The following is a 14,757-nucleotide window of genomic DNA, read 5'->3' as shown; positions in this document are numbered from 1 at the left end:
ACCCCGACTCTACTAAAAGTACAAATATCAGCCAGGCGTGGTTGCGAATGCCTGTAATCCCAGCTACTTGGGAGGCTGATAATATTTGCAAATTTCCATAAGCATTTAAAATAGTAAAATTATGCTTTGATTTCTGAGAAAGGGTAAAATTAGGTTTTATACATTGAGCATAAAAATGAGAGGTAGATGGGAAGACAGGCAATAAACATAAGAAACAAATAAATTGTATATTGTGTTAGAGAAGGTATTAAGTGTCTATAAAAAAGGAAAAAGGAAAGCAGAAGGGAGGGATGCAAATGGGTTAAACCTCACTAAGAAGGTAATATCTGAGGAGACATACTAGAACTGAGCTGTGTGGGTCTCTGGAGAAAGTGCCTTCCAGGTCGAGGGTACAGGGGAATAACCTATAGCGGGACCGTTACTAGTATGCGAAAGGAATAGCAAGGAAGTCAGGGTGATTAGAATGAACAGTGAGTTCAAGAGTAATAGGAAATGAGATCAAGGAAATGGAACAGGGATCCTGGCCATTGGCGGGTTTTGAGCAGAGGGGTAACATGATGTAACTTTTTTTTTCTTGAAACTTTTATTTTAGGTTGGGGGTACACGTGCAGGTTTGTTTTATAGGTAAACTCATGTCACGGAGTTTGGTGTACAAATTATTTCATCACCCCAGTGCATGATGTAACTTTGACTGATACATTCTAGCTACTGTGTTCAGGATAGACTAACAGCAATTCAGTCTATGTTCAATAGGATGCAGGGGTAGGAGCAAGGAAACCAATTAGGAGGCTCTTGGAATAATCCGGATAAAATGGTGGTGGCTCAGACCAGGCTGGTAACAGTGGTAGTGGTAAGAAATAGCCAGATTAATTCATTAAAATAACTGGGTTTTCATCCATAATGACTCCCTCAGGTGTCAGCTATGACTTTTGTGTTCTTCTAGTCCACTGAGCCTGCTTCTGTCATGGCATTTATCACACTAGTTGATTTACTTTGTTTTCCCAGGCTAAACAATAAACTTCTTGAGGACTAGGATACTTCATCTTTGTCTCTGTATCATACTCCTTAGCACAGGGCTGGTACAACTCATTGAATAAATGTTAGTTACATGAAAGCATGAATTAATACATTAATGGTGAGTAATGATTAATGATTAGTAGTTACTTTGTGTTTGAAATAATGGTGTTCTTCTTGGACAGAGAACTGTGAAATACCTAATTCTTGCACATTACCACCTTTCTCCCCAAGATGCCCAAGGGATACATAGGGTCAGAGGACAAATAAAGGCAAAGTCATACTTTGTTATTAGAGTGGACCTTGCTCTCTAACCACAATACAGTGAGTTAGGATGGCCCACATCAAGGACTCAAGTTTCTTTTCTATTAAAGGTAGGATTAAGTAGCCTTGATCCAAAACAAATTATTAGTTGAATCACATGAAATTGATAATTTTACTGTTTTTGACCTACACATATGGCAGATACATATGGGTCAATCTAATCAAAAGCCTTACCTGAGTCTCTGATCTCCTGGTTCCATGTCTACCAGCACTTTAGAGAAAGGGGGACAAAGGGGCATTCTCCCATTACAAGCATATTTCCCCTTCCAATTAGTGTCCTGAAATCTGACTAATCCCAACCAGTAGTAGAATGAGGGAGATAGATGATAGAATCCCAATTTGAACTGGGTTAAGCAGTAAATAAATAAATAGGAAATTACAGCTAGAGTTCAGAGAAAACAACTTCAACAAGGACAGGAATGTGTCTGGGCCTCAAGAACCATCCAGATCAAAGTTACCAGCTAGTCTGTCTGTCTCTCATCTATGCTTTTCTTTGAAATTTGCTTCATTAATTTTTCTCACTGAACAATGTGGCAGGAAATGTGGCCATAGACAAAAATTAGAGTTTTAAATCTCAGAATATTAACTACTTGAGAGAGTCTGGCTCAGATTTCCTAGGAAAGGAATCCTAGGAAAGGAACTCACTGGGCCAAATGTCCATCCCTGAACCAGTTAACTGCAGCCGGTCATGAGGCGGCATTAGAACTTGCCAGCTCCATCATGTGCTGAATGTGTCAAGGTTTCTAGAAAATAGTAGGGTGTGTTGGGCTGAAAATCCCATACATAACCACTATAGAGTAAAGAAGCGTTGGGGGCAAAGCTTCCTCACAAGGCCAGTGCTTAGTCTTGAACCAAATAAAAGCAATTCTGAAACAATGAATTCTTATTCTGCATTGTCATTGGACTTACTCGACACTTTGTTGTCGGCTATCAGAACATTTCCTGATACTTCAGAAACCCACAGGAAAAATTAAAGTCATAGCATGGATTTTCATAAAGGAAAGCCAAAAGAAAAAAGTAACCTCTACTATGTAAAGTTATATTCTGATTAGTAAAGCCACTAGCCTGTATGGCACCATTGTACAGATTCCAAAATGTTTCCCTTGAATGTAAGCTGGATTTTAGCTCTTATCTACCCTTTCAGTCAGTTTTCACTGTACAGATGTATATGGTGGTCTAAGTGTTAGCTGTATGAAATAAGTGGCTCTGGGAATTTTTTTTAATCAAGCATCAAGAACTGTGAAGAGTCTGAGATGTTACCCTACTTACAGGCTAACTAGTTAATCTGCAACAATTTCATGAATGCTGGTAGAAGACACAGGACTCCTCAGTCAGAGACAAAGGACAATATGTTACAGCGGCAGCAGTAGCCAAAGTAGCATCATTTGCATCACTTCTCTGAGCCCCACATGCTGAAGGCTAGGTGAAGCCTGCACATGCAATGTGTTGCTTTACAGGAGGCTAACCTGATCAGAGTAAACAGACAACCTAAGGAATGGGAGAAAATGTTTGCAATCTGTCCATCTGACAAAGTTCTAATATCTAGAATCTACAAGGAACTTAAGCAAATTTACAAGAAAAAAATCAAACAGCCCCATCAAAAAGTGGGCAAATGATATGAACAGACACTTCTCAAAAGAAGACATTTATGTGGCCAACAAACATATGAAAAAAAGCTCATAATCACTGGTCATTAGAGAAATGCAAATCAAAACCACAATGAGATACCATCTCGAGCCAGTTAGAATGGTGGTCATTAAAAAGTCTGGAAGCAACAGGATGCTAGAGAGGATGCGGAGAAATAGGAACACTTTTACACTGTCGGTGAGAATGTAACTTAGTTCAACCATTGTGAAGACAGTGTGGCAATTCCTCAAGGATCTAGAACCAAAAATACCATTTAACCCAGCAATCCCATTACTGGGTATATACCCAAAGGAATATAAATAATTCTACTATAAAGACACATGCACACATATGTTGATTGCAGCTCTATATACAATAGCAAAGACCTGGAACCAACCCAAATGTCCATCCGTGATAGACTGGATAAAGAAAATGTGGCACATATACACCATGGAATACTATGCAGCCATAAAAAAGGATGAGTTCATGTCCTTTGCATGGACGTGGATGAAACTGGAAACCATCATTCTCAGCAAACTAACACAGGAACAGAAAACCAAACACTGCATGTTCTCACTCATAAGTGGGAGTTGAAGGATGAGAACACATGGGCACAGGGAGGGGAACATCACATACCAGGGCCTGTCAGGGGTTTGGGGGCTAGGGGAGGGATAGCATTAGGAGAAATACCTAACATAGATGGCAGGTTGATGGGTGTAGCAAACCACCATGGCACGTGTATACCTATGTAACAAACCTACACATTCTGTGCATGTATCCCAGAACTTAAAAGTATTAAAAAAAAACAAAAAAGATTCTAGGTTTTTATCAGAGGACTGTTAGCAAATCTATGCAGCCTTTGCCCCAGAGGAAGATTTTATCTTCCTAATCCTGGACAACAAACAAACAAGTCTATCACCTGCCCCAGAGGGAGGCATTACCTGTCTTCCAAAGGCTGTTTGCTGTAGAAATATCTTTGAAAAGAGCTTCAGAAGCAAAGTTGCTAATGTTTCTACTCAGAAGACATGGGACCTGTAGAGCCCTTTTTGGCACCAGGGACCCGTTTTGTGGAAGACAGTTTTTCCATGGACCATTGGGAATACGGGGATGGTTCTGGGATGAAACTGTTCCACCTCAGATCATCAGGCAGGCATTAGATGCTCATCAGGAGCGTGCTGCCAAGATCCCTTGCATGCACAGTTCACAATAGGGTTTGCACTCCCATGAGGATGTAATGCCACCACTGATCTGACGGGAGGCAGAACTCAGGTGGTAATGCTTGCTCTCATCAGCCGCTCACCTCCTGCTGTGTGGCCGGATTCCTAACAGCCCATGCCCTGGTACAGGTCCATGGCCCAGGGACTGGGGACCCTCTGCTGTAGAGAATTGTTTCCAACAACAAGGGAAGGAACGTGGAATGGCAAGGATCGAACATTTGTGCCCTTAGATCAGGGGTCAGCAAACTTTTTTTGTAAAGGTACCAGATAGTAAATGTTTTAGGTATTACAACTACTCACCTCTGCCATTGTAGAGTAAAAAAGCAGTCAAGGACAGTATGTAAATGAATGAGTATGGTTGTGTTCCGGTGACATTTTTAAAAAATAGGCAGTGTTTGGGTGAGGGAGAAAGGACAAGATGGAGGAAGGTGAACAAGAAGGCACAATCCATGTTGCTTCCGGGTTCTTCCTCACCAACTTTCCCACGTGTGGGAAAATGCAGCCGGCGCCCAGGAAGATGCAGATCAACCTAGCATGTGCCAGGTGACGTCAATCCGAAGAGATGGAAACTTACCCGGCCACGCCTATGGAGACGCCCCTATCACGCCCTTATCCTGCCCACTGCCCTCCCCCTTCCAGTACCAATGCATAAAAGTCCACCCTGGGCAGGAGCCAGGGTGACTTCTTTGGCCCCCCGCCCTGGCATTCGTGGACCAGAGAACCTCACCCGAGAGCGCTGGCGCGACTTCCCTGGCCCCATACCTGAGGACCGGAGAACCTCGCCCGAGAGTGTGTGCATATTTGCAATAAAGGGCTGCCGCTTTCTTATGTACTTTGGCCTCATGTTTAATTACTTAGCTCTCCTAAATTAAGTTACATCAAATTAAATTAAGACAGGCAGCGGGCCATATTTGGCTTGTGGGTTATAGTTTGCAACCTCTGCGCTACATCTATTGTGTTTAGACTTATTAAATCTTCCCTTTTTCTTAAACCCTCATTTTCACAGCCCAAATCTAGATTACTTTATAATTAATTTATGTTTTATCTTTTTTTGCATCAAATAAATCATTGGTGTCTATAAAATATGAAGTCAAGAACGCCATTTGCAATGTTGAGCATCCTAGAATATAAGCAGCCATGGATCTCATATATATTTCTGGAATATTGGTATCTGGTCTGATGTACAAAATATTGAACTAAAGTCTTAATATATATTAGTATTAATATAATATTGGATTACAAGTATTATATATGGAAGTAGTTGAAGGATTTAAGGAACCCACTGGGTTTATTGAACAAAATATCACCTATGTATTTTATCTAGATGCTGGAGAAGGTTGGCTTAATATGACTTGTATAAACTTAGGAAACAAGGGTAAAAAAGTAATCAAACATTTTCTTTTTCTTTCTTTCTTTTTTTTTTTTTTTGAGACTGAGCCTTGCTTCATCACCCAGGCTTGAGGACAGTGGCACCATCTCAGCTCACTGCAACCTCCGCTTCCTGGGTTCAAGCAGTCCTCCCACCTCAGCCTCCCAAGTATCTGGAATTACAGGTGCATGCCACCACACCCAGCTAATTTTTCCATTTTTAGTGGAGATGGGGTTTCACCATGTTGGCCAGGCTGGCCTCAGACTCCTGACCTCAAGTAATCCGCCCATCTTGGCCTTCCAAAGTGCTGTGATTACAGGCACGAGCCACCACACCTGGCTATGTTTTCATTTATTACCTTTCTGTAGTGAAACAAGTATATATTATTACCATGAAGTGTCATTTATGATCCTGTTTATTGTGAAAGAGTGTGTAGACCTCTGGGAATTATCACAAATAACCTTTGGAGGTTGTAAGGGAGGACCTTTTTAGATGGTGAATTCATTAGAGAATGCTTTTTACCTCAAACTTGGTTGAATGTGGAAAGAATGAGTGGAGAGAATTATACTGTTTTTTTTTTCTTTATTCATCCCTTAACATATGTTTTGACAATTATAATAAAGCTGTAAACTTTTGAGACAAAGTTGAAAACATAAAATAAATGTTTGGACCATACATCCTAGGATTAGACAGAGAGAAAGAATCAGTGAGTCTGCCAAGGCTTGATGGCTCTTAAATGACCAAAGGCATACTTCTAACCACCTTGTATGATATCTACAGTACTAATTCCTGGCCACTGTGAACCAGACCTTTGTTTCTGTTCTGCTCTAGTCCTACTCCTCTACCCTTGCCTTTCTCCAACTTTCAGATAGTCTTCCCTTTTACATTACAGTTTCGGCTTTCTTTCCCTAATATGTGGGCCAACTTTTTATGTATTTTCACAGAGATAAAGCTTGTTATACCAACATTTATTTAATGATTTGATGACAAATATGTTTGTAGAACAATGTAGAATAAAAGTAAGACCTGGTCACTGTCTCCAATATGCTTATCGTTAAGGAAATAAACATGTAACACTGAAAAATATAATTAGCCAGATAAGAGCTTATATTTAAGGTTGATTATCATAGCCTCAGGAGCATGGGAATTGATGGGGAAAAAGAAGATTTTTGCTGAGTATAAATCCATAACTATAAAACATATAGCTCTGGAGTCATCCCAGTGCAGCCTTGGTGCCATGTGCATGTTGGACAGTCCCAGCCCGCCTTGATCTCTGGTACTTGTAGCCTTTTTCTTTCAAGATGCCTGAGAAAGTGCACGTGAAGAGGAGGAGGTGGAAACTTGCCTTTCAGGGAGATATTGGCCAACTCATGTCTCTCATCATCAATACCTTCTATTCTAATGAGGAGATTTTCCTTCAGGAATTGATCTAATGTTTATGACGCATTGGACAAGATTTGCTGTGAGAGCCTTACAAACCCTTCCAAGTTGGACAATGGTAAAGAGCTGGAAATTGACATAATCCCCAACCCATGGTAATGGTTCCCAAATTAGGAGATCAGCCTTGGTCATGTCAATGCCTGTGTCTACCAAAGTCAAAGTGCTGGTACTAAAGAATTTATGGAGGCCCTTCAGGGTGGTGCACGTATCTCCATGTTTGGGCAGTTTGGTGCTGCCTTTTTTTCTGCCTACCTTGTGACAGAGAAAGTAGTTGTGATCACAAAGCACAACAATGATGAAGAGTATGCCTGGGAGTCTCCGCTGGGGGTTCCTTCACTGTATGTGCTGACCATGGAGAGCCCATTGGCAGGGGTACCAAAGTGACCCTCCACCTTAAAGAAGACCAGACAGAGTACTTAGAAGAGAGGAAGGTCAAAGAAGTAGTGAAGAGCACTTCCAGTTCATAGGCTATCCCATTACCCTTTCTTTGGAGAAGGAAAAAGAGAAGAAAATCAGTGATGACAGGCAGAGGAAGAGAAAGGTGAGAAAGAAGAGGAAGATAGAGCAGGCACAAAGGCTCATGCCTGTAATCCCAGCACTTTGGGAGGCTGAGGTGGGCAGATCACTTAAACTCAGGAATTTGAGACCAGACTAGCCAACATGGTGAAACGTCAACACTATAAAACCTACAAAAAATTAGGCGGGCATGGTGGTGCGCACCTTAGGTCCCAGCTACTTGTGGGGCTGAAGTGGGAGGATCCACCAGGGGGCGGAGGTTGCAGTGAACTGAGATCATACAACTGCACTCCAGCCTGGGTGACAGAGTGTTACACCATCTCAAAACAAACAAACAAAAACAACCAAAAAACAGAAGATAGAGATGATGAGAAAAAGTCCAAGATTGAAGATGTGGGTTCAGATGAAGAAGATGACAACAGTAAGGATAAGAAAAAGAAAACCGACAAGATCAAGGAGAAATCATTGATTGGGAAGAATTAAACAAGACCAAGAACATTTGGATCAGAAACTCTGATGACATTCACCCAGGAGGAGTATAGAAAATTCTACAAGAGCTTCACCAGTGACTAGGAAGACCATTGGGCAGTCAAGCATTTCTTTGTGGAAGGTTCGTTGGAATTCAGAGCATTGCTATTCACCCCTTGTTCGGATCCGTTTGACTTCTTCGAGAATTAGAAGAAGAAAGAACAACAAACTCTGTGTCCATCATGTGTATGGACAGCTGTGATGATATTGGAGTATCTCAGCTTTAATCCTTGGTGTGGTTGACTTAGGATCTGCCCCTGAACATCTCTCAAGAAATGCTCCAACAGAGCAGAATCTTAACAGTCATTCACAAAAACACTGTTAAGAAGTGCCTTGAGCTGTTCTCTGAGCTGGCAGAAGACAGGGAGAATTGCAAGAAATTCAATGAGGCCTTATCTAAAAATCTAAAGCTTGGGCCAGTTATGACGTCTCACCCCTGTAATCTCAGCACTTTGGGAAGCCAAGGCAGGAGGATCACTGGAAGCCAGGAGTTTGATACCAGCCTGGGCTGCAAAGCAAGACACTATCACAACAAAAAAATTAAAAAATTAACCCAGCATGGTGGTATACACTTGTAGTCCAAGTTACCTAAAAGGCTGAGGCAAGAGGATCACTTGAGCCCACGAGTTCCAGGCTGCAGTGAGCTGTGATTGCACCACTGCACTCCAGCCTGGATGACAGAGTGAAACCCCTGTCTATAAAAATTCGATAAATAAAATTTTAGAATTTTAAAAATTAAAATCCAAAGCTTGGAATCCACAAAAACTCCACTAGCCAGCGATGCATGTCCTAGCTGCTGCAGTATCACACTTCCCAGTCTGGAGATGAGATGACATCTGTGTCAAAATATGTCTCCTGCATGAAAGAGACACAGAAATCCATCTATAGCATCACTGGTGAGAGCAAAGAGCAGGCGACCGGCTCTGTGTTTGTGGAGCAAGTGCAGAAGTGGGCCTTTGAATTAGTATATACGGCCAAGCCCACTGATGAGTACTGCATGCAGTAGCTTAGGGAGTTTGATGGGAAAAGCCTGGTCTCAGTTACCGAGGAGAGTCCGGAGCTGCCTGAGTGACCTGAGATTGCGCCTCTGCACTCCAGCCTGGCAACAGCGAGACTCCGTCTCAAAAAAGAAAGAAAGAGAGAAAGACAGAAAGAGAGAGAGAGAGAGGAGAGAGAGAGAGAGAAAGAAAAGAAAAGAAAGAAAGAAAGAAAGAAAGAAAGAAAGAAAGAAAGAAAGAAAGAGTTTTGATAATAGTTTTCATTCAAGGAAAACCTAACCTTAGAAGTGAAAGTGATTTGAAAACTTAAAATACTAGATTGTTGTTATCATCATCAGAAGGTTTAAGTAGAATGAATAAGCCAGTAGCCCTATTATTTTATATAATCAAAATTTTAAATTTAGCTAATTGTTTATTATATTTTACAAATAAACTTTCCTGTAAGTTTTTATGATTATTATTTTATTATTTTTAAAATTATTATTTTTTTTTTTGAGACAGGATCTTGCTCTGTCACCCAGGCAGGAGTTCAGTGACCTAATCATGGCCCACTGCAGCCTCAACTTCCTGAGCTCAAGCAATCCTCCCACCTCAGCCTCCTGAGTAGCTGGGACTACAGGCGCATGCCACCACACCCAGCTAATTTTTTGCATTTTTTTGTAGAGACAGGATCTCGCCATGTTGCCCAGGCTGGTTCTCAAACTCCTGGGCTCAAGCAATCCTCCTACCTCAGCCTCTCGAAGTGCTGGGATTAGAGGTGATGATTATTTTAAATTGCCCACATTTTTTGTTGAGCTTTTGGAGAAAGAATATTATGTTTTAATGATGCTTAGAAGGCATGATGTATCATTTTGCATTATTGGTATTTAACCCTTGGATTTTTGTTGAACTTTAAATCATTACTATAATTGCTAAGTTTGTAATGTCATCAGGTGTACATGGCGTAGTGAAAATGTTTAATAGGTTGATATATACTCTCAAAACTGTAATAGGTAATCTAGTTGGGAGACCACAGTTGGCAGGAAAAAATCTTAATCAAGCCTGTTTAATTACAAATTGATTTTTTTTTTTTTTTTTTTTTTTTTTTTTTTTTTTTGAGACGGAGTCTTGCTCTGTCGCCCGAGCTGGAGTGCAGTGGCCAGATCTCAGCTCACTGCAAGCTCCGCCTCCCGGGTTTACGCCATTCTCCTGCCTCAGCCTCCGGAGTAGCTGGGACTACAGGCGCCCGCCACCTCGCCCGGCTAGTTTTTTGTATTTTTAGTAGAGACGGGGTTTCACTGTGTTAGCCAGGATGGTCTCGATCTCCTGACCTCGTGATCCGCCCGTCTCGGCCTCCCAAAGTGCTGGGATTACAGGCTTGAGCCACCGCGCCCGGCCCTACAAATTGATTTTTGTTTTTAATGCTTGCCCATGTCAGGTCAAGCCTAATATGCAATACTGATATTTTGAATGGTTTTAGAATGGACAGTGTTTCATTATTTAATATGCTGCCTATGATTTCAATCAAAATGAGATTGAGGGAAGAATTTAATTAAGAGTCTAATGTTCAATAGAAGGGTGAAAGATGATTAGCCAAGAAAATATTGGGAGAGGGAAACAAGGAAAGATTTGTTTTACCAAATAATTGAATTATATTGTAGGTCTATAAAAAATAAAACAATATGGTACTGGTTTAACAGGACAATCAAGGCTCAGAAATATCTCCTAGTACATAAATAATTAGAATTTTTGCATTTACAATCATTGAGGAAAGACTATTCATTAGCTCATGTAGGGACAATTAGTTCATGTATCTGGAGAAAAATAATTAAATATGGAGTCAATATATCAAAATCAATCAATTCCATATGAATTAAAATTTGAAACCCTCAAAGGACTGGAAGAAAATGTAAGTGAATAGTTAACTTGATCTCAAAGTAGAGATCTTTTCAATCATTAAGGCAAAGGAAGAAGCCACCTTATCCTGGGGGCCATGGTCTTCAGTTTACAGAGAAAGAAAATAAAAACAAAAAACCAGTTCAAAGAGTCAGGATTGGAAATGAAGGTCCAAGATGTTCATTTTGGTAGTTGGCTAAAACACCCAAGAAAATCAATTGACAAACTGTTAAAACCAATAAGAAAGTTAGCAAGATGGCCAAATACAGAGGATCAAGGGAAAAAAACTAACAAAGTTTATAAATCCCTCCCCCATCCCCGCAAAAAAAAAAAAAAAAAAAAAAAGAGTATGTTTGTATTACTGAGATTATGCTCTTCTTATTAAGCTTATGTTGTAAAAAATAATAATAATAATATATGCTTGGAGGTTACAGAGAAATTTTCATACAGTTTTGAGGGCATTTACTTCTTTGTATCATTTCTGACTAATATCTATGTGTGTGATATCCTACTAATGTTTGTTATTGTAGTTCATATAATACTTCAGGGGAACCAAGAATTAAATGTCATAAATGTTTGTGTATTTTCTGAAAGAATATATTCACTAACTCATCTTTTTTTCTTTTTCCCATGTGTAATAGGTCAGTACTCCTGTATTTGTACCAACAAAAACTCACGTGCTGCTTCATCGAATGAGTGGAAAAGGACTAGCTGCCCATTATTTCTTTCCAAGACAGCCTTGCATTTTTGGTGATAAGATGGTCTCTATACAAATAACACTGAATAACACCACTGATCAAAAGATAGACAATATCCACATAGGGGAAAAAAAACTTCCTATAGGCCTGAAAATGCATGTTTTTAATCCAATAGGTAAATGTTCTCATTTAAAACCTTAACTATATTTGATCACTAAATATGTTCATTTTAAAAGTAAAGTAGAATACTTTTTAGTAAAATAGTAAAGTAGAACATGATTGTATTGACAGTTAGCATATTCAGTTTATATTTGCTTTTTCTTGTTAAACTGAATTTATCATATAAGATAAATACATTTCTTTGCTCTTAGTGAATCAGGTCCCAGTAATTGTAATACCAGTAGTGATGAAAGGCTGGGTTTACAGAGTCAAGATTGCCACCATGTTTTACCTACTTGCATCACCTTCCCCCATCTCTCCTCCTGGTCAGCTTCATTCCCTGCGTAATTTTAGGTGGTTTATTGTGTCTTAAAAGCAAGAAAATTGCCCTGCATTTCTGAGTGCAATACTTCTTGTATCTCGAGATCTTTTCCTGTTTCCCTTCACATTCCCATAAATTGAAAAGTGAAGGGAGTGAAGACTGAGAGGAGATAGACCAAGCTTGTCCAACCTGTGGCTCAGGACAGCTTTGAATGCAGCCTCACACAAATTCATAAAGTTTCTTAAAACATTATGAGATTTTTTTTGCGATTATTTTTTCTTTAGCTCATCAGCTATCATTAGTGTTAGTGTATTTTATATGTGGCCCAAGACAGTTCTTCTTCCAGTGAGGCCCAGGGGAGCGAAAAGATTGCACACCCTGATGTAGACTAGTCTGCTTATCTTCCTCTCCATGTATAGAATATATGGTAGCGCAGAGGGTATCACTGGTATTTATCCACGTCCGGCTTTTACATGTTTTCAATCTGTTGCCACCATTTAAAAATCAAGATGCTTTTACATTTTAAAAAATGAGAAATCTCACTTTTCTTGGAGCAGAGCATAAAATATAGCAGTACCGGCCCTTTATCCCACATGCAGCAACCAATGAGTGGGTGCTGAGCAGCGGCTGCCCCCAGCTTTGGCACGCGCTTTCCAGGTTGCTTCTGTGCCCACTGCATCCTGGTGTCTCTCCAACAAAGTGTCAGCGGCCATTTTTCATCCCCTTTGCATTTTTAAAGTATTTTGCTAAAAATATACCCTTTAAAAATTAAATGTAACAATTGTATGTCTTACTTTGAATTTGAATTAGTGTAATATTTAGAATGTCTATCTCTATTCTTTTTGGTTTTTGTAAGTGGAGATAGCCCTAAGGCTTAGTTGAGAGAAGCTTCAGGCAAAACATCAATTAAAAGTAATAAAAGGTTTATGTCATTGTATCTTCCAAATGTTATAACCATAATGCTCCAGACAGCTCCTTTTTATAATACTTAAGATAAAACAATGCCTTTTGACCAGGAGAAAGTAAAATTAGGTAATTGTGCCTTCTTTACTCATTGTTTCACATAACTCTTCCATTTTTCTTCATCTGAGCTCTTTGGCACTGTTGAATTTTCTCCTCTGGTTTTCATGAATCTTTCGGTAAAGAAAGTCATTTTTTGTGTGTGTTATATTTTTACACAAAGGAATAAAACAATTTTTGATAAAGCCTCGTAAAATTTTATAAGCAACCAGAGTAAAGAAAGTGGATTTAAAGTAAGCTGATTTCAAATTCCACTTAATTTTTTAAAATATTTGGATAATTAAGACACTATTTAAAGAACACAAAGTATCCTAATTTTTACTGTGTAATGTATGAAGTTAATATATTGCCAGGGAATTATTGTGTTCTTTTTATTGCTTGTAATTCAACCTTGTTTACCTAGTTAAAAAAAAAATTAGTTTAGTTTAGGAATTGTCAAGCAGCAGATATATGAATTGTCTGAAGGTTGAAAATGTTATCCAAAGGTTAAAACAGTAGAACAGTATTAATTTTTCTTTGAGTTGGCATAATGAGTTGATGAGTTGACCTTTTGTTGGCCTATGTAGAATAAAAGAAATAAATATAATAAATTTCATAGTATGACCTTAACACAGAAATAAAATATGAATGTTTACCATTGCCTCAGTATTGGTTGTAGGCTTTTCTTTTTCATTCTTAGACAAATTTTTATGACTGTATGTTTCATTCATTTTGTTGGCATTTATTGAATGCCTTCAAGATACAGAGTTATTTCCTCTGCAGTATGTACTTGTATGTAACACCACCTAGATGACACTATTATCAATAGATTGTAGGGTTAAGGAATATAATATGTCTAAATTAGTCCTCCAAAAACATTTTAAGAATGCAACAGAAAACAAATGCTGTATTTTAGTGTTTTAGCAAAATAAGGGAGGTAAGAAATATGTTTTATTTATTTTTAAGCATGTATACACGTTAAACGAGTCCGCAGTTTTCTTGTTTGCCACCAATCTGGTTTTGTCTGTAATGTGCAATGACTTTTTTCTGGATTTCAACCTGTGTTTGGCATGAAACTGTATTCCTTGCAAGAACATTAGGAATGATATTTCATTTTCCCCAAAGAGACCTAGTATATAGGAGGGATTTTTTTAAGACACAAAGAATAGCCTTACACTCTCTGTACTATATTCAGTGGCTTTATGTTAGTGGTTGACAAATTTGAGCTCAGCTAAGATTTAAAAGTTACTGTGTGACTGTTGCATCAAAGTAAATGGCATCCTATATGATTTCATGTGTTGATATTAATGGTGTGGTGTAACAAAGCCAGTGTTTTTCAGCCATTTCTACATAGCCATCTCAAATATATAGGAGCAAATCTAGAAATTGTATCTAAATATAGACACCTAATTGGGTACGCTTACCCAGTTTAGTCAGCTCCAAGTATTATAAAAATCCATTATTTGAATAATTTTATGCTGATCATTTTGCTCCTGAGGCATCCATATAATAAAACATGCCATTGATCATGGACTGTCCCCCAGAATTAGCATGGCAGTAAGCTCACAGTTAATTATCTTAAGACCAAAGACAGTATCAAACAGTGTCAAAGAGTGCTATCAACAAGGCATCTTGAGAGCTGTCACTTTGTCAAATGACATACAAAGATACA

The 14,757-nt window shown here is 39.0% G+C and overlaps 1 protein-coding gene and 1 pseudogene across 2 annotated transcripts in view; both read left to right on the top strand.

Moving 5' to 3' along the window:
- Positions 1 to 14,757, top strand: part of AP3B1 (adaptor related protein complex 3 subunit beta 1) — a 314,641-nt gene that overhangs the window by 265,910 nt on the left and 33,974 nt on the right. For both annotated transcript variants that reach the window (XM_023214919.1, XM_023214920.1), the window contains exon 23: positions 11,549 to 11,780. In XM_023214919.1, the coding sequence (XP_023070687.1) occupies positions 11,549 to 11,780 (232 nt within the window). The remainder of the gene's footprint in view (positions 1 to 11,548; positions 11,781 to 14,757) is intronic.
- On the top strand, positions 5,817 to 9,211 carry LOC111544422 (annotated as a pseudogene).

Source organism: Piliocolobus tephrosceles, chromosome 4 (assembly GCF_002776525.5).
Source record: "Piliocolobus tephrosceles isolate RC106 chromosome 4, ASM277652v3, whole genome shotgun sequence".
NCBI lineage: Eukaryota > Metazoa > Chordata > Mammalia > Primates > Cercopithecidae > Piliocolobus > Piliocolobus tephrosceles.
This window is presented reverse-complemented; position numbering and strand designations above follow the sequence as displayed.